Source organism: Poromitra crassiceps (genome assembly GCF_964638095.1).
Source record: "Poromitra crassiceps genome assembly, chromosome: 11".
Classification (NCBI taxonomy): Eukaryota; Metazoa; Chordata; class Actinopteri; order Beryciformes; family Melamphaidae; genus Poromitra; species Poromitra crassiceps.
This window is the reverse complement of record NC_139643.1, coordinates 4,526,764-4,546,045: the sequence shown is the minus strand read 5'-3', so window position 1 is coordinate 4,546,045 and position 19,282 is coordinate 4,526,764. Positions and strand designations below refer to the sequence as shown.

The window sequence follows — 19,282 nt, the reverse complement described above, 5'->3', positions numbered from 1 at the left end:
TTTTGGTAAAAAATTAACAAAGGGTGGATTTGTGGACATTTCCAATGATAAATTGTTATAGAATAGTACATATTGATTGTGAAGGAACATAATGTGGATTATGAAACTGTCACTACTGACTGACCAGATGTCTGAGATATTAGGGGCGTAAGGGGCTAATAATAGCCTTTGTCATGGAAAGCGTTTGGGTCGCAGAAGGTCAACGTGTTGATGCCAATAGCTAGCCTACTCGAGGAGTGCACGTGGGGATGACCATGGTCTGAGGATATTGTTAGATATTATTAGCAGCAGCCAATCAAATACAACACCATGTGTAGAAGCATAGGCTGCTTGAGAAAGGTATATAAGTCCCTGTGTCACAGGTAATAATAAGCATTCTAACCATGGGCGAAGCTATGTAGGAAGCTAGCATATTATGGGGCTTAGCTTATTAGCATATCTGAACTAACCTCATTAGCATATGAGTAAATGCATAACTTGTAAACTGTAAATGATCGAATAAACGTTCAGGTATTTGCAACACTGTCTGACCTTATTTAGGCATAGCATTTAGCCTATTGTAGGAATCGACGACACATTACACCGCTTTCTGGTCATTTCCTGGTATAAAGCGCATGTGTGAAAACGGCTAGAGAGAGACAGTCAGAGAGAGATACAGTGAGAGAGAGACACACACACACACACACACACACACACACACACACAGAGACAGAGAGACACACACAGACAGAGACAGAGAGAGAGATACAGTGAGAGACACACACACACACACACACACACACAGACACACAACACACACAAAGACAGACAGAGACAGACAGAGAGAGAGATACAGTGTGTGAGAGACACACACACACACACACACACACAGAGACAGAGAGAGAGATACAGTGAGAGAGACACATACACACACACACAGAGACAGAGAGATACAGTGTGAGACACACACACACACACAGACAGAGAGAGAGATACAGTGAGAGAGACACATACACACACACAGAGAGAGACAGAGAGATACAGTGTGTGAGAGACACACACACACACACACACACACACACACACACACACACACACACAGTGAGAGACACACACAAACACACACAGATACAGAGAGATACAGTGTGAGAGACACACACACACACACACACACACAGAGACAGAGAAGGCTCTTTCACACACAGATCACGCAAAATTGTAGTTCGGGAAGCCCGTAAAGCCTGGCAGCCTCGCCACAGAAATTGCTTTCACACACAGGCCAGCAGGACGGCCACATCCCCGTGCTGCTGTGTACTTTCAGGTGAAATCCCCCGCTCCTGGATTGAAAGGCGAGCGGAGGGATTTCCTGCTCCTCCTAGCCCAAATGAATATTTTCATAGGTTAGTGTAGCCTGGCTACTGTATGATGAACGAATTCATTCAACAACAATACTTCCCTCCTTCTCCTAGTCCGCTGAGCTGGGAGGATAGGTGCACTCGCATGGTGGGCGGACTCGCCAAAACGGGCTCCGCCGCCGCACTCGCATGGTGGGCGGGCAGATCGATATGGTGTCCTACTAAAATTGAAACGATACACGACCGCCCGCATATCAAACAGCTGCAGTCTGCATAACGTTCGTCGGGGGAATAGTATAGGCTATAAATGCACATGACTACTATAACGTTAGTAGTTTTTGTAAGGGAATGCAGAGCTGATTTCGAGGGGGAATATCATCAGACCAACTCGCCACAGACAGCGCGAATCCTATTTTCCGTGCATTTTTCGGCTTTCAAGGCCGGTGTGAAAGAGCCTTAGAGATACAGTGTGACAGACACACACACACAAACACACACACACACACACACACAGACAGAGAGAGAGATACAGTGAGAGAGACACATACACACACACACACACACACAGAGACAGACCTGCTCTAAACGATCAATTAAAAAAAAAGTTTGATTAATTTTCTTTTGATTGACTAATGGATTAATGCAGTGGTTTTCAAACTGTTTGTGCCCATGGCACACCAAAGCGCAAGCCAAGATCTCAAGGCACACCTGTATTCATATCCATGCAAAATAATGTGTATTATGCTTTTTATTTACTTAACAAATGTATTAACAAAATAATGAAAGAATTCATTCAAGGGGCGGCTTTGGCTCAGGAGGTAGAGCAGGATGTCCACTAACCAGATGGTCGGTGGTTCGATCCTCACCGGCTCCTCCACTCCGCATGACGAAGTGTGCGTGGGCAAAAGCCATGACTCATCAAGCACCTGATTGATTGCAGGTGGTGGCGCCTCAAGGCAGCCGCAGGTGTTTTTGTCGGCGTGTGCCCTCAACTTTTTTTTAATGTCTTTTATGTTGTTTTTAGTCGCATTTTAAAGCTATATTTTCAAGGCAGCCTGCAAGGATTTGTTCTAAACTGCTACCTGCCCTTGCTTTGCTGCCCTGAAATATTCTTAACCTAAAATTTGTTTTGTATGTAGCTTATCTTTTATGTAGTTTATCTTTTTGTAATGTATGATTCTCTGTAAAGTTCTGCAGTTTTTCAGTGGGGCCTTGGCTCCACTGCAAGCATGAATTAATAAAATCAAATCAAAAATCAAATCAATGAAAGAATTCATTCAAGGGGCGGCTTTGGCTCAGGAGGTAGAGCGGGATGTCCACTAACCAGACGGTCGGTGGTTCGATCCTCACCGGCTCCTCCACTCCGCATGACGAAGTGTGCGTGGGCAAGATACTGTATGTATGTGTGAGTGTATGAATGTGTGGGTGAATGTAGGCATGTGTTGTAAAGTGCTTTGAGTGGTCGGTAGACGAGAAAAGAGCTATATAAATGCAGCTATATATTTACCATTTGAAACTTTGTCAAATTACATCAAAGCAGCAACACAATGAATCAATCGAAATCGAAACAATTAAATCAATCCAATTTAAGCAGAATAATTTAAGCAGTTTAAGCAGAATATCAGAGCAATTTACATTTACTGACAACCTGTCAGTTTCTAAACTATTTTTCTCCCAAACTTTCCATCCACCCACTACTCTGCCATCACATTACATTTGTTGGTAAGTCACGAGTAGTGTAAGTTAACTCCAAAAACAACACGCTAATATTCACATTTGATTGAAAAATGTTTCCACCAGAGTAAAGAAAACATGATGTGATGTTCGGTCATGTATCATGGTGTACTTAGCTCATCTAGTTAGCTCTATTTTGGACCAAACAGGGACTTGGTGGCAGCATTTTTCAGTGGTTTATAGTGGGACTTTCCATGCCTGCCCCATTCACTTCAATAGCTGGCCCCAATGCAAAATTCAAACAGACAGCAACATGACAATAAGAGTCTAAATTACTATGGCTTTTGTCATTGTGTTTTATCTACAGACTAAGGGCCTGTGTCCACCTAGCATCTTTTTCCGACTGTTAAACGCTGGGAGTGCGCTGGGGAGCGCTGATCCTAGGCATGGGTCGATTTCCGGTTTTACCGGTTCGGTTCGGTTCGGTATACGAGCCCAAACCGGTTTGATCACGTGCAAACCGAAAAAACCTAAAAAAAAAAAAAAAAAAAAAATTTTTTTTTTTTTTTTAGTTTTTTTTTTTTTTTTTTTTGCCAGTTTATTCTGATTGCACTATTGTTCGTATTAGCCTCTTCTCAAGTTGCACTAGTAGGCAAAAGTCTTATTTTGTTTATTATGTTGATGTTTGAAGAAAAGTTAAGCTGAATAGTTATGAGAAATAAAAACAGTGTGTTGTTACAGTTAAAAGGTTCTGCTTATTTGTATTCAGTGTTCGTGCTGGTTGGCAGCATACCAGCTTAGAGGTGCATTATCGCCACCAACTGCAGCCGCTTTGATACGTTTTTTTGGGGAATATCGAACCGGTTTCAAAATGTTCAAACCGACCCATGCCTAGGCCCTATATTGTGTGAATTTGTGAGTTTTGAAGTTTAGAAGGCAGCTCAGCTGTAAGCCAATCCATTCTGATTGCACTGCTTGTGTTTTTATTAGCCTTTTTCTCAAGTTGCACTATAGGCAGAAGTCTTATTTCATTTATTATTTTGATGTTTAGAAGAAAAGTTGAGCTGAATAGTTATGAGAAATAAATACAGGGTGTGTTTGTTACACAGGTGTCCTGCTTCTTTTTATTCAGTATCATTGCTGGTTGACAATACCAGCTTAGAGTTGTATTATCGCTATCAGGTGGACTGAAGTTGCACTACAGACAGTTATGGGCCACACTCAGGAGCCCTGCTTGAAAAAAAAAAAAAAAAAAAAAAAAAAAATTTTTTTTTTTTTTTTTTTTTTAATTACAAAAAAAATCGGTATACCGGTTCGATCCGGTTTAGACGGCAATATCGAACCGGTTTTAAAATTTTCAAACCGACCCAGCCCTAGCTGATCCCAGTGCACAATATACAAGGAAGCAGTCTGAAACTAACGTTAGTTCAGTGCGGTAGTAGCTTGATAGCTGACAGCTAGCAAACTAACAACACAGGTAGGCTACCTTATTAAAAGCAGTAAGCACAGCAGTCACCAGAAATATTAAGTGTTTAGCCAATCTGCTCCCACAATTGAGCCTTTCTGTCTCTGTTGCGATAGTTTCTCCATATGATTAGTTGCCAGAAAAGGAGCACCCGAGACCCGACACCAGCGTCTTTCTGAAAAGTTAAATTATTCTCAGCTGGAAACCGGCGCACAAAAACGGCGGAGCGCTCTGAAAATAGACGCTGGGTCAGAGTCCTGCACTGGGTCGGGGTTCCGCGGGGCCCCGCCGGGTACCCGCAAAAAAACACGGGGTAAAAAATACACTTCTGTAAATTGGTGGGTCGGGCTGTGGGTAAAAATGAACTAAATGCGGACGGGGGGCGGGTGGAACAACGACAACCTATGAGCCATGTATGTTTTTCTGTTGCACTCAGACTGAGGCAGGGGGTGTGTCTGGCAGGGGGGTGTCTGGCAGCTGGTCTGACTGGAAGACAAGAAAAGTTTCTGACGCACGTTTTCCGCTTTGTTTACATAACCGGCATCGTTTCAAGTATGCGCATACTGTGCAATGTGTGACGCTATATGGACTGCACAAAACATTCAAAACTCAGCTGCGGAGTCAAGGTGATTGATTGGAGACAGACGAGTCGGACAGATAATATAGTAGGCTAACGTTAGCCGCCCTCCACTACAGTCAAACATACACACTGGCTGTTTTCATAGCAACAGGCAACAACATGTCATGGATGGATAGCGTGAAAGTGAAAGACGCTGGACCTGAGGAAAAGACGCTAGGTGGACACAGGCCCTAAGCAGGCCAGGCATAGACTTTTGTTCTATAAAAGCCTTTATTTGTTGTATTGACTATTGAGTGATACACTTTACTAAAACACTCATTATATCATATTATATCAGAAGTGTTCTTTGTTTTGTGTTCACAATAGTGATGTGAGCATCCATCTTTGCTCACTACGTGTGTGTGTGTGTGTGTGTGTGTGTGTGTGTGTGTGTGTGTGTGTGTGTGTGTGTGTGTGTGTGTGTGTGCGTGTGTGCGTGCGTGTGTTACCTGGTAGGGCTCCAGACAAACAGCCAGCTCCTCCTCCACAGCGTGAAGCTTCTCCAGGAAGGAGTTGTCAGTCACGGCTCTGGGGGGTGGGGCTTGGGGCGGGCCCATGGAGACAGACCCCGCCCTCTGATGCTTGGAGCGCTTACGAGAACGCTGGGAGAGAAAACAGCTGCTCTGACACCGACTCTACACACCAACAGTGTGTGTGTGTGTGTGTGTGTGTGTGTGTGTGTGTGTGTGTGTGCGCGTGCGTGCGTGCGTGCGTGTGTGTGTCTCAGCCATATACTGTATAAATATATCGACATTATGATAACTCCCAAAAAGTGAAGCCAAAACATCTTGATTGACCCCTAGTGGCTGGCTGGTGTACCGGTCAAAAGTCCTGCCCCGCCCCCTCCTACATGTATGTTAGCGGATGGGACATGAGCCAAAATAAACAATCAACAGCGTGACGCGGTTCGCGGTCTTAAAGGGATACACACACAAATGAGGGATATATACACGCAAATGCTGCATCAGGTATCAATGGGTTAAACATCAAATACAAGGACTTTCCAGACCCAGTGCCTCAAACTGAATGACCCAACCCAGCAGAGTTTGAGACACGGAGCAAGATTACTGCTGTGTTCACTGAGGATGTTTCTAATGAAAACTAGCAGCTTGACAGAAGCTCACAGACAACGAGTAAAAACACAGAGGTTTCACACGTTAAGACAAATATCAAAAGAACTTCAATTTGTATTAATGCACAAAATATATCAATTCAAGCTCTTTCAATGACCGATCTATTTATGTCTATTTTCAAAAACTTTCAAGGCCTTGCTTTAAAAAAAAAATCAAATTCATAAACTTTCAAGGATTTCAATGACCTGTGGGAACCCTGTGTGTGTGTGTGTGTGTGTGTGTGTGTGTGTGTGTGTGTGTGTGTGTGTGTGTGTGTGTGTGTGTGTGTGTGTCTCACCCTCCAGGGGCTGCAGCTATCCTCCTCCACTCTGCTGACTCGACTTCCTCTGGGAGACGATGCTGTGCTCTCCATGTCGCTCTCCAGGAACGTCTGTGTGCACACACACACACACACACACACACACACACACACACACACACACACACACACACACACACACACACACACACACACACACACACACACACACACAGTTAGTGATCCATGTGAAAGTTGATTGACAGGTGTGACAGACAGACAGAAGGGGGCATGTCCTCACATCATCGGCCGTCTCGTCGTCCTCGTCGTCCTCAGGGCGATACTCTTCATCAGAGGAGTCTTCCTCAGCCAGAGGGATGTCCACGAACTGAGGGGCCTGTGGGGGGCGGGGCATGATGCTTCTTATGTGTCCAATTAGAAAAGGTTGATATAATGTGACATTTACTAACAAAGTGTTTGTGTTTTGAGTGAAGCGGTTGCAGGTGGAGTCTCACCTTGTTGAGCTCGCTGCTTTTCTTAATGGGAGAAATGTTCCAGGCTGGAATCACCTGCAGAGACACTGAGTTAACACTGCTGACAGAGAGAGAGACAGACAGGCCGAGAGGGAGAGAGAGATAGAGACAGAGAGAGAGACAGACAGGCCGAGAGGGAGAGAGAGATAGAGACAGAGAGAGAGACAGACAGGCTGAGAGGGAGAGACAGAGAGACAGATAGACACAGAGAGAGAGAGACAGACAGAGAGACAGACAGACAGACAGACAGACACAGAGAGAGAGAGACAGACAGAGAGACAGACAGACAGACAGACAGACACAGAGAGAGAGAGACAGACAGAGAGACAGACAGACAGACAGACACAGAGAGAGAGACAGAGAGAGAGAGAGAGAGAGAGAGAGAGAGACAGACAGGTCTTACCACTCCTTTCTCCACCACCTCTTTCAACTTGGCACGAGTCATCTTTGGCTCCTGCGAGAAGAGGGGGAGAGAGAGAGAAGATAGAGTGGAGAGAGAGAGGGGGAAGAAAGAGAGAGAGGAGATAGAGGGGAGAGAGAGAGGGGGAAGAAAGAGAGAGAGAAGATAGAGGGGAGAGAGAGAGGGGGAAGAAAGAGAGAGAGGAGATAGAGGGGAGAGAGAGAGGGGGAAGAAAGAGAGAGAGAAGATAGAGGGGAGAGAGAGAGGGGGAAGAAAGAGAGAGAGGAGATAGAGGGGAGAGAGAGAGGGGGAAGAAAGAGAGAGAGGAGATAGAGGGGAGAGAGAGAGGGGGAAGAAAGAGAGAGAGAAGATAGAGGGGAGAGAGAGAGAGGGGGGAGAAAGAGAGAGAGAGATCAGTAAAAACAGTGCAGTCTTCCTCTAGTGAAAGCAGCTCTGGATTGACTCGTCAGGTCTGAGCAGCAACTCACAAAAGCTGGCACGGCCTCCGTTTCATTGATGGCAGCCTTCATCATGGCGACCACATGCTCGTTAGTGATCACCTCCTGTGGGACAGAGGTCAGAGTGATATCACAGTGATGTCAGAGTGATATCACAGTGATGTCAGAGTGATGTCACAGTGATGTCAGAGTGGTGATGTCACATTGGTGTCACAGAGGGAACTGACGTGCAGAATGTTGCGGACGTTCACGGTGGTCAGGTTGTGCTGTCTGGACTTCATCGCCAGCGATTGGTCCAGTCGCCTGTCAATCCCCACATCTACTCCCATCTCCTCCTCGCTCTCCTCCTCAGTCAGCTTCCTCCTCTTCCTCACCTTCTTCCTGCCCCCTCTCACCTCACACTGACTCTCCTCTGAGAGAGAGAGAGAGAGAGAGAGAGAGAGAGAGAGAGAGAGAGAGAGACAGAGAGAGAGAGGGAGAGACAGAGAGAGAGAGAGAGAGAGAGAGAGAGAGAGAGACAGACAGACAGACAGACAGAGGGAGAGATATTAATATGACAGACAGTAATATTAATTGCCTAGAAATGTGATGTAAGGCTGGTCGGTGAAACTTTCACACAAATCATTTAGATGCAGGTTGCATGAAACATCATTTCCAGGCAACTTAAAGCAGCTACGAGCAACTTTTTCGATTGTTATTAAACAGTATAAATTTAATATCAATGCATCACATCTTACCTCTAATAGTCGACGAGACCAAGGCAGAGTAGTCTCGCTTGAACCCCGAGTGAATCGGCCAGTGTAGTCTGTCTGTGGCCAGGGCAGATCAGGAAGTGAAATGAAACGGTTTGCAGCAGCCACTTCAGCCATAACCACAAAATAACTTCCAAAAAACCTGTTAGAATATAACGAGAGATGTTCCCGAGAGTATCCGTGGCGTTCACATTGTTTATGTTATGTTGCTAGGCAGCGCAAACGGCGTAGGCAGGCAGCTGCGTTTCACTTCCGGGTTTCACTTCCGCGTTTCACTTCCGGGTAGCCGGGCCGGCGGTAAGGAGAGAGAGAGAGAGAGCCCCCTGTTGACGCGAGTTTAGACAGACACAGACTTAATAATCACCTAAGGGAGCAATCTCCGATTGACAAGGCTTTGGTATCAGCTACTATTATAGGTAAGATGTGATGCATCAATATTGTAATTATACTGTTTAATAACAATCGAAAAAGTTGCTCGTAGCTGCTTTAACAGTTCAACAAAGCAATTAAACAAATAATCTGTCTCATGAAACACAAGTTTATTTCACCTAAATCTGCTGCTCGATGCTGTTTCATCCCTAGTTGTGTTTTCTTGCTAGATTATATCAAGTGGGAAGTTTCATTGTAGCGACTTGTATCTTTGCATCTTCTCGTTGGGTAATATTATATTACATACATATATACATATACCGTAAATTCCGGACTATAAGCCGCACCTTTTTCCCCGTTTTTTGGCCTTTTTTGGCCCCTGCGGCTTATATAACGGTGCGGCTTATCTATGGATTTTTTCAAAAAAAAAAAAAAAAATCTCTCTTTTTTAGCACTCTTTCTAACTATAAAGCCACTTCTGTTTTAATTTCCTCTCTTGCCCTCTTTTCACCACACTGTATGACACTGTATGACACTGTGTGCACTGTAAATAACAACACAGGTGGTGTTGTGTTATGTTGTTTTGTTGAAATGTTAATAAATGGGAGCATTACATATGGTAATTAAACATTAAAACACAATAAAAAAAAGAAAAGAAAATACCATTAAAACACCCGCGGCTTATAGTCCGGTGCGGCTTATATAAGAAAAAAATAGTCAACTTTGAAGGTGCGGCTTATACACCGGTGCGCCTTATAGTCCGGAATTTACGGTACATTACATTACATGTCATGTCATGTTTTAATATTAATTTGGATGTGATCTGTGGCTTTCTCTTCTGGCACTCGCCGGCTACTTTGTTTCATAATGGCTGCCCTGTACGCGTGTATACTTTTCCCAATGGGTTTAGATGAAACCACACCCCAAACTCATTTGATTGGTCGCCGTGACTTGGTCATCCCGCCCTGCCAAGCAAGCGACTCCTCCCAACTCATCTGCCTAAGCAAGGTGCACGCACACACACACACACACACATGCACACACACACACACACACACACACACCGCTTCCCCCTCATTCACGTCAGTGTCGCCCGCCACCACTGACAATAAACTACCATAAACAGCAGAGGCGACTCTGCACCCCGAACGCCTCTCTTTACAGCCAGGCAGTCAAAAATAACTCTTTCCCCAAAGTTTAGTGTGTTTTCCCCGTTTCTCCTGTTTCTCCTTCCCCTGGAGATGTGTGGCTCAGAAAACTGGGAAACACACTCGACTTCGGGGAAAGAGTTCTCTTTGACCGGTGGAGCGTGGTGGAGGATAGTGATGCGTATGAGGGGGCAACCAATCAAATGAGTTTGGGGCGTGGTTTAATCTAAACCCCGTTGGGAAAAGTATACACATCAATTAGGGGTGTCAAAAATAATCGATTATAAGATGCATCGCGATGCGGACGTGCACGATTCTGCATCGATTCACAAATGTAAAAAATCTATTATTAAAAAATATATATATATATATATATATATATATATATACAGGTGGAAACTAGCCCTTGGCATATTTACTGTACTGTACTGTTCATTAATGTGCAATGTCCCATTCTTTAAATAAATGAATCAGAAAGAATATATATATATATATCAAATAAAATATAATGGAAGTACATGCAGTTGTTTATTTTAATTATGGATCATAATACAATGCAATTCCAAATGCACTTTTATTTTAAAAGTAGCCACACAGTGAGAAAAAACAAGTGAGGAAAAATAAATCATGTATTGCGGAAAAAAGTGATGCATCGATTTAAGATGCATCGAGATGCATCGATAATCGTAATCAAATCGAATCGTGAGGCCAGTGAAGAGTCACAGCCCTAACACCAATAATCAATGAGCTTGAGCCATGGTGAGTGCATTCTCTCTTTGATTGGAGGTAAATACATACATAGCTCTTTGTTGCCACCTTGTGACAAGAGTATGACATTGTAGCTTGATATGTGATGGTACTGTATTAGATAACAGCTCTGATTATATTAAATGTGACATGTGTGACAGATTAGGTAACTGCAATTTAAACTCACTTTGCCTAGCTCGTGTTTGTTTGTTGACATGGTTCAGCTGTTAGACATCATCACGTTATCAGCGTTTTGATTGGCCGATGAGAGTTTTTCAACTGAGTTTCAAATGCGTTGCAGAGGGCTTTACACCATGCAACTCTTACAGGGTTCCCTTCATACACATGTTGACCAATAGATTTCCATCACTTCTCGATGATGTTAAAGAGGACATGAAACATTTGATCATGTGACTCTAGTTCATTTTAGGGCTGTCCCAAACGATTATTTTCTTATCGATTCGACTAACGATTATTTTTTCGATTAGTCGATTAATCTAACGATTATTTTTTATTTAATTTCTTTATTATATAACAATAAATTTACCCAAAACAAATAAATAACCAAAAACTTCTCAATTTCTGTATTTTATTTAACCATCTCATTCTCTTTAACAGTCCAACATAAAATCTCTCAAATAAAATTAAAGCAAGAGCTTGTCCTCAAATAAAATGAATATAGTGCAATTCAAAATAAAATAGTAGAATAAATTAAATTCAAGTCACTTTCAGGAGGAATACCAAAAACCTTGTGCAATGTCAACTGAGTTTAGCAGCAGTCCAACATAAAATCATCATCTTACAGTACAATGGTGTGCAATTTTCAGTAACAGTGCTCTTAATTTTGGAGAAAGACAAAATGCTCCATGTAAGATGGTCACACACATGGACTGTACACACATCATCCAGACACAAGACTGTCATCCACACCATAGACTGTACATAATCCACACCCAACATGGGTCCATGTGAAAGCATGGGAATGCCCACTGGAATCGACTGGAAAGAGTGTGCTGACGTCAAATGACGCTCCGCTGATGGGTAATGTGGCTAATATGTTAGCGGCTAACTGTAGTCGTTACTTTACATGGCAGTAAAACGCCACGAATGACCAAATTGATTTAACTTTTAACCATTTCGATTTCCACTTACCATACAGACCCCCAGCATTTGTTAGTTCATAACGTGACTATATTTATAATGTTTATAACGTGCTCCAGCTTCCGGTTTCGCAAACCGGTCGGAGTACGTTATAACGTTATAAATTGTCACGACGTTAACAAATAACCAATGCTGGGGGTCCGTATGGAAAGTGGAAATCGAAATGGTTAAAAGTTAAATCAATTTGGTCATTCAGTGGCATTTTACTGCCATGTAAAGTAACGACAAGTAACAGTTAGTCGCTAACATTAGCCACACTATTTTGTTTTGTAACGATTGTGACGCGCCGAGGCACGTAGCGTGCGTCGACGTATTTACGTAGTCGACGTCATCGATTACGTCGACTCGCCGGGACAGCCCTAGTTCATTTGCATTTCACCTCAGACAAGACAGGACACTGCTTTCAAGTCTGACATTTACCTACATTTCCTAGAAGGATGAACAAGATTTCAGCTGTGCGCCAACTAGAGCGCTGCTTGATGTCACTAGGTTGACTGTACAGTACTGTACACACACACTGTGTGTATATATATATATATATATATATATATATATATATATATATATATATATATATATATATATATATATATATATATACAAAATAAATGTGTGTATTTTTTTTATCCTGCGATTTATTCTTATTTTTTTGGTCAATGTTATGTGGTCTCTCCTGATTCTAATATAACTGAATCCCTTGGTTTGTGTGCCTTTGGGTCTCTATTGGGAGAAGGGGGGGGGGGGGGGGGGGGTATACCCATAGTGATGACCAGACTGGAGTCTGTGGTATCTTCCTCCACCAGCAGGAAGCCCTCTTCCTCCTCGACCCCCCCCTCTTCCTCTTCTCCTCCTGTGGGCAGAGGCAGCAGCAGTGCATTGTGGGATGCGGCTGGAGGAGCGGGTGGGCTTTTGGAGTCGAGTCGGAGACGTTTCTTGTGCGAGTTCATCACGGAAGAACATGACCTTTGGAGAGGACGAGAGAACAACAGAAAGCCTTCAAATAGCTTTAAGAGCTAACAGGACATCAGAGAGCTTTAACGAGGTTAACGAGCTAACAGGACATCAGAGAGCTTTAACGAGGTTAACGATCTAACAGGACATCAGAGAGCTTTAACGAGGTTAACGAGCTAACAGGACATCAGAGAGCTTTAACGAGGTTAACGAGCTAACAGGACATCAGAGAGCTTTAACGAGGTTAACGAGCTAACAGGACATCAAAGGGTTCCATGTTCCAAGTACGCTTTCACTCTCAAACGACCGTACATCAGCACATGAATGAATCACCAAACTTGTTTTTACTGAAAGCCGTTTCAGTTCTCAGCCCTGATAGCCTACTCTGTGCTGCTTTTAATCTCTCTCAACCATGCTCTCAACCCAACACATTTACTTGGTGAAATGACTAAAAACGAACAGTTGCAAATCAAAGTTTAGCCTACCACATGGGTCAAGAAATGTGGTGAAAACACAGCTCAGTGGTCAGGGCTCAGTGGCTCGAAAGCGTCCATGTTTGGAGAGAAGCCGTGCGGACTTCGCGCTGTGAGAAACATCTTCAGGTACGTTGTGCGCCCAACACATTGACGTCATTTGACGCTCGCGCCCCTCGCTCCTCCCCCGCGCCCTTCACGGCACAACCAGTGTTGCGCAACCAGTGTTGTGCATGAACGCGCTTTAAGAGCAAGCTCATTATTTTCATGAGCGTACACTAAGTGAGCTACACTCACACCTGGGGGTGAACGGCCCTATTATCCTTCTTTTTCTTGCTCTCTTACCTGGATAATTGCCCATTGTATTAGGGTTGGCACAATGGACGACCCCCCATCAACCTCTGAGCCTTCTACATCGGATCATCGTGATTAATTATCTGCTTGAATTAAATTGTTGCCGTTTTAATAATAAAAAATACAAAGTCCACTCACCGTGGGGGGGGGGGGACGCGCCGGCAGAATTAAACGAGCGCCCCCAGTTCAGACTCAGAGAAGCCTCCCCTCCCCCTCCTCCGCTCTACTGCTTCTCTGCACTGGGTGCGCTTGTTTAATGTCGCCGGGGCGTCCCCCGCGCATGAGAAGTCAGTTCTTTTGTTGTGAACACTTTAAAAAAAATAAAAAATAAAAAATTTTTTTCGAACAGTCAATTTACATATCGAACACGAACCCCTCCCCCACATTCGAAGTTGCATTCGAATTTGGAATGAAAAGTGACAGCCCTAATTCAAAGTGTCACTTTGTGTGACAGTTATCCTATGCTCAAGATACATTTTATAATTTTATTTTCACAGAAGGTGTCAGGTATTTTGAGTCCGACTGCCCATGTCTCGGAGGAAGCATGGAGCCAGTCTCGGCTCTCCCCAGATCGGCAGAGGATGGAGTAGCAACCAGGATTGAGAAATCAAGTGAGCACTTAATGGGGGATAAAATGGGATAAAAAATCGGGGGGGGGAAAAAAAAAAAAAAAAAAGGCTCGAGTCCAAGTGAAGTCAAGAGTCATTGGTGTTCAAGTCCAAGTCGAGTTACAAGTCTTTGTTGATTTTGTCAAGTCGAGTCTATAAGTCATTAGATTTGTGAATGTGAGTCCACACCTCTGCTATATAGAATCTATATAGGTAGGTACCGGTAGATCATTATAGAATAATCATATAAGCGGATTCCACTGTAGATGGATGTAGGCTGTAATATAGAATAATAATATAATGTAGGCTATAGGAATTACAATATACAATACAAGATATGGCTTACCATAAGTAGCCTACCAAATCAATATAAGATGCAATACAAGAATTATAGATCTATAGGATATAGAAACAGCTGCCTGTGAATAACTGGACTGGGGGGGGGGTGTGAATAGGCTGTGTTGAAAAAGCTATGTACTGTATTGTATTTTTAATTGTATATTTTTGATTTCAGAGCAAGATCAAATGTCTGCTCTTGTTGAATCTTGGGCTAAGCCCCTGCATTTTACATTAATTAATCTTAAAGATGTGTTTAAAAAGCTATCGTGTTATGTTTTCAGGGCTGTGCCTTTTCTCTGCGTAAACAAGAAGTGAGCTGTAAATGAACTCTGCATGAGCTGAACTTTGAGCTAGCTCTTGTGAAGTGTGAGCAGCACAACACTGCTCTTCCCCGGCTAGCCGCTAGCTAGCTGCAGGCTAACGGCAGCGCTCTAGGAACAAACCGCTTCACGGAACCGCAAAAGCTGTGCGCTCCTCATAGCTCAACACGGACACATCCGAGCGGGGCTGTTACCGCGTTTTTAACGCTGAACGGTGCGTTAAAACAAAACAGTGGTGACTCACCTACCCGCAACACGGCTGCAGCGGCGCTGTGTTGTTGTGGCTGTGCGCTCTGGAAACTACACTTCCGCGTGTGCGGCGCGCGCGGCAGCGTCTCTGTTCCCCCGGAAACCACCTTCTTCTTCTTCTTCTTCTTCTTCTTCTTCTTCTTCTTCTTCTTCTAGTGTTTTATGGCGGTTGGCAAACAAACCATAGATATGAAACAAACCACCTTCTCTTCTTCTTCTTCTTCTTCTTCTTCTTCTTCTTCTTCTTCTTCTTCTTCTTCCTCTTCTTCTTCTTCTTTTGAGTTTAATGGCGGTTGGCAAACAACTTTCGAGTGCATTACCGCCACCCACTGATCTGGAGTGTGGACTAAAATCTATCTCTGTGATTCTATGCACACCAACAAATTAATTCCTATCAAACAATAAACACACTAATCATAATTAAATAATAAGGAGCCAATTAACTAATACATTCTTCAAATTCTATTTATTAATCTTGTTGATATTAAATAATCCAGAAGGAGTATCCAACACTTATCCCCTGAATACTTTCTTAGACTATTACTAATATGTTCCTCTCCAATCTCTCTAAGTGTGTTCTTTAACACATCTCTTTCTGACACATACTTCTGACAAAAGTTCTGTTCAGATCTCACACGTGGAGAAGACAATCTGATATGAGACCGTGAACGTGTTTGATAACTTGCTTTATTGTAGCTAATTGAGAAGTGAGCACAGATACAGAGGAAGCTTTCCAGTTAAATAAAGGTCAAATACAAAAAATAATAGAGCATAATATGAGGGCTCTATAACGACTTTGAAAAATCAACCTTTTGGAGCTGAAAATGTGTGTCCATCTTGTTTTTGAAGGTGTGAATTTCTCGACCCAAACAGTCCCAGAAACCATGTAGGCTACTTTGCAGCAGTTTGTCAGCGTCTTTGGGTCATTGAAAAGCGCTATATAAAATAACTGAATTATTATTGTTATTATTAAACCATTGAAAAGGTAATTTCCAACATAGCCGATGATAGGCATTTTGGATTTAGGGCTCTCAAAAATGTTGCCCACATTTTCACGGGAGGCATAGGGTCTATTTTTATTTTTTTACATTCACAGAGGACAAATAAACTCCACTTTAAACAAGCCTCCACTTTTCGCAGTCATGGAATTGATATAGTTCTATGATAAACACTGCATGGGGAATAATGAATGAGTGAGTGAGTGAACCATTTGGAACATGACATGTATGTAGTGAAGGTGGAGCTGGTCCCTGATCACATGTGATTGTCTCCAGCTGCTGCAGTGTGCCTGTGCTATAAAGCAGGAGAGGAGGCCTCAGAACAGATCACACCGGCACACAGACTGTTTCTACTGAAGAAGACAGAATAACACACAGGTCAGTATCATGGCTTTAAAGGGATTTATTCATTGTTTGATTCACAGAGATGGGGGGGAAATAATTAAGGGGAAACAGACAAAACACTCTAGTAATTAAGGGATTGTTCATGCTTTTTAAATGCATAAAATAAGGTCTGTGGTTCACAAAAGTTTGGGAGCATGAATTTGGGTTCAGCAGGATAATCTTCACAAACGTGAATGACTTTTGGAACGTAAATGCGTTTTTTCAACGCAATTTTTAGAAAACTCTTCAAAAGGCATAAAAGTAATGTTTGTGAAGATTATCCTGCTGAACTCAAATTCGTGTTCTCATAAACTTTTGTTAACCAGACCTTATTTTATGCATTTAAGTGAAATCCCCATTCAAAAACCGCTAGACTTTTTCACTGATGAACCAAAATGGCGGTGATTTCTGGTTAAGCCTACAAAAACATCATCCCTGGGCAACTCCATTAGGCAGGTACTAATACCTTGTCTTTTTTTCTTTATAAAGGACGGCATGGCAGTATCTTGGGCGGAGGGGGGGGGGTGACTTGACTTGGGACTTGACTTAAGCCTACCTGAACTAAGGACTTGACAAAACCTGTGACTTGACTTTCCCAAAACAAAATGACTTGGGACTTACTTGAGACTTGGACTTGGACCAAAGTGACTTGGTCTCATGTCTTGAGTATCACTGCCTTAGAACCATGTTGGCATGGTGCAGCAAACCGAGTCAAGACGGAGAGACAGAGGCTGACGGACAAGAGGAGAATAAAGCGAACATTAGGCCAATAATGTCTATCGTGATTGTTTATGGTGAAATCAGTTTTGACGGTGGTTGTGGTATGCTAATGTTGAGCCAGTAGCTAGCTAGAGCTAATGCTTTTATGATGGCCTATGAGGAAGCAAACATCTTTGATGCTCCTGTCAAATACACACATTACACTCATAATACAGCTTTTCCCCAACACTCTTCACTGAGTTTTCCAAGTCAATTGTCCTTGTAAATGTTGAATACTTAGAAGATATTTTCTGCTGGGAGTAAACGTAGCTGAGTGGTTGGATGCAGTTACTTGGTTGGCCATGTTTTCTACTTTGAAAAGCGTCTTAAATTTGCCCAGAATTAATTGTACGTAGTCCTGCTGAAGATGGTCAAGACTAAACCGATTTGTGCAACGGAGGAATTTAGACTTCAATCTGAATTTATATTTGTTAGTCAAAGTCTATCTTTGTGAAACCGGCCCCTGGTCTGGACTGACCCCATCTCCTCCTCCTCCAGCAGGTTGGTCATGTCTGTGGTAAAAGCTGGAGCGTCTCTGAGGAGCCTGGCTCTGACGCCGGACCGGATCCCTGGCTTCATGATCCCCTCCTCTGGCAGGAGTCCGCTGCTCCACCGCTCTCTCTATGCCTGCCGCCGTGACTCGCCAGCCCATGCCCGGCTGCTGTCGGACGAGTCCGTGGGATCGAGCCCCGAGAGCCAGCAGCGGAGCCCAGCTCCCTCTCGGCACCTCCGCCTGCCCACGCCGGGTCGCCTCGGGCGTCACCGCGTCACCACGGGGGGTCTGGAGCACGCGGACACGGACCTGACGACCCGAGCCGCCATGTCCCTGCCTCACGTGGGGAAGGTCACCACGGCCTACGGCTTCACCGCCGTGCTGGCTGCCAGTCCGTGCACCCGCCGCCGCGAGTCGCTGTTCCACTACAACAAGCCGGTGAGCGTGAGAGTAACGGACCACAAGCCGGTGACTGCGAGAGTCACAGAGAAGGACTCTACCGAGCGGTCTGGGGCGGACAAGCCTGCGGAGGCTCCGCCCCCCGGCACGGACAAGCCTGCGGAGGCTCCGCCTTCCGGCACGGAGCGTGTTAGAGCCTTCGGCCTGCAGGTGGTGAAGGAGCTGAAGAAGCCGCTGAATGCTCTAAAGGGGCGGAGTCCATCCAGGAGGAGAGCCGAGCCGCGGGTCTGACAAAGCAAACCTGTGAAGCCTGACATCTGATGGTAGGAAATGTGCGGCTGAACTGACATCTGCTATTGGCTGATCTTTGTTATCAGGTGATGGGATGTCATCTTTTATAAAGTCGTAAGTGGTGACATCATCACCTGGTACCAAAGATCAGCCAATGGCAGACAAATGGTTTCAGCAGCATGGTTTTTACCTTATGTCAGGCTTCACACAGGTTTGGGTTCAGTTCCTCTTTAAGGAACTGTCCACATAATCCAGACCTGGATTTTAAAACTTTATTTGTCTGTAATCTTCTGCTATCACCGGCTTCTCAACAGTGAGATGCTTCAGAGGGGAAACTCTGGGATGAACTGTCATTTTAACTTATTTTAATAAAATGTGAAACTGATCTTTGCTTGTTTTGTTTTCTTAAACTTCTATCAGTTACACTAACTGCTTGTTGATGTGATTCAGAGACTTTCAAGGTGTTTGAATTAAAGTCTGGTTTTGTGGTAAAACGGGAAGATCAGAATGAAGTATTTTATTTGTCAATTCAAAAAAGTCCAAGGCAACTCTTATGAATAAAAAGCCTTTATTCTATCTTGGCTAGTTCAAACACTCCATGTTTCGGCCTAAGCCTTCAACAGGGACAATCTG

At 43.7% G+C, this 19,282-nt stretch overlaps 2 protein-coding genes across 2 annotated transcripts in view; one reads left to right on the top strand and one right to left on the bottom strand.

The window, feature by feature from the left end:
* Positions 1–8,206, bottom strand: part of LOC310785681 (GON-4-like protein) — a gene marked incomplete at its 3' end in the record, with an annotated part of 62,858 nt that extends 54,652 nt beyond the window's left edge. Inside the window, exons 1-7 of the mRNA XM_083646824.1 lie at positions 8,082–8,206; positions 7,885–7,959; positions 7,400–7,450; positions 6,979–7,032; positions 6,765–6,860; positions 6,503–6,595; positions 5,542–5,694 (exon numbers count right to left, since the gene is read on the bottom strand). Coding sequence (XP_083502950.1) covers positions 5,542–5,694; positions 6,503–6,595; positions 6,765–6,860; positions 6,979–7,032; positions 7,400–7,450; positions 7,885–7,959; positions 8,082–8,183 — 624 coding nt within the window. The 5' untranslated portion in view covers positions 8,184–8,206. The remainder of the gene's footprint in view (positions 1–5,541; positions 5,695–6,502; positions 6,596–6,764; positions 6,861–6,978; positions 7,033–7,399; positions 7,451–7,884; positions 7,960–8,081) is intronic.
* Positions 1–19,282, top strand: part of LOC310784780 (class I histocompatibility antigen, F10 alpha chain-like) — a 196,383-nt gene that overhangs the window by 155,813 nt on the left and 21,288 nt on the right. The gene's annotated exons all lie outside the window — the stretch shown is intronic.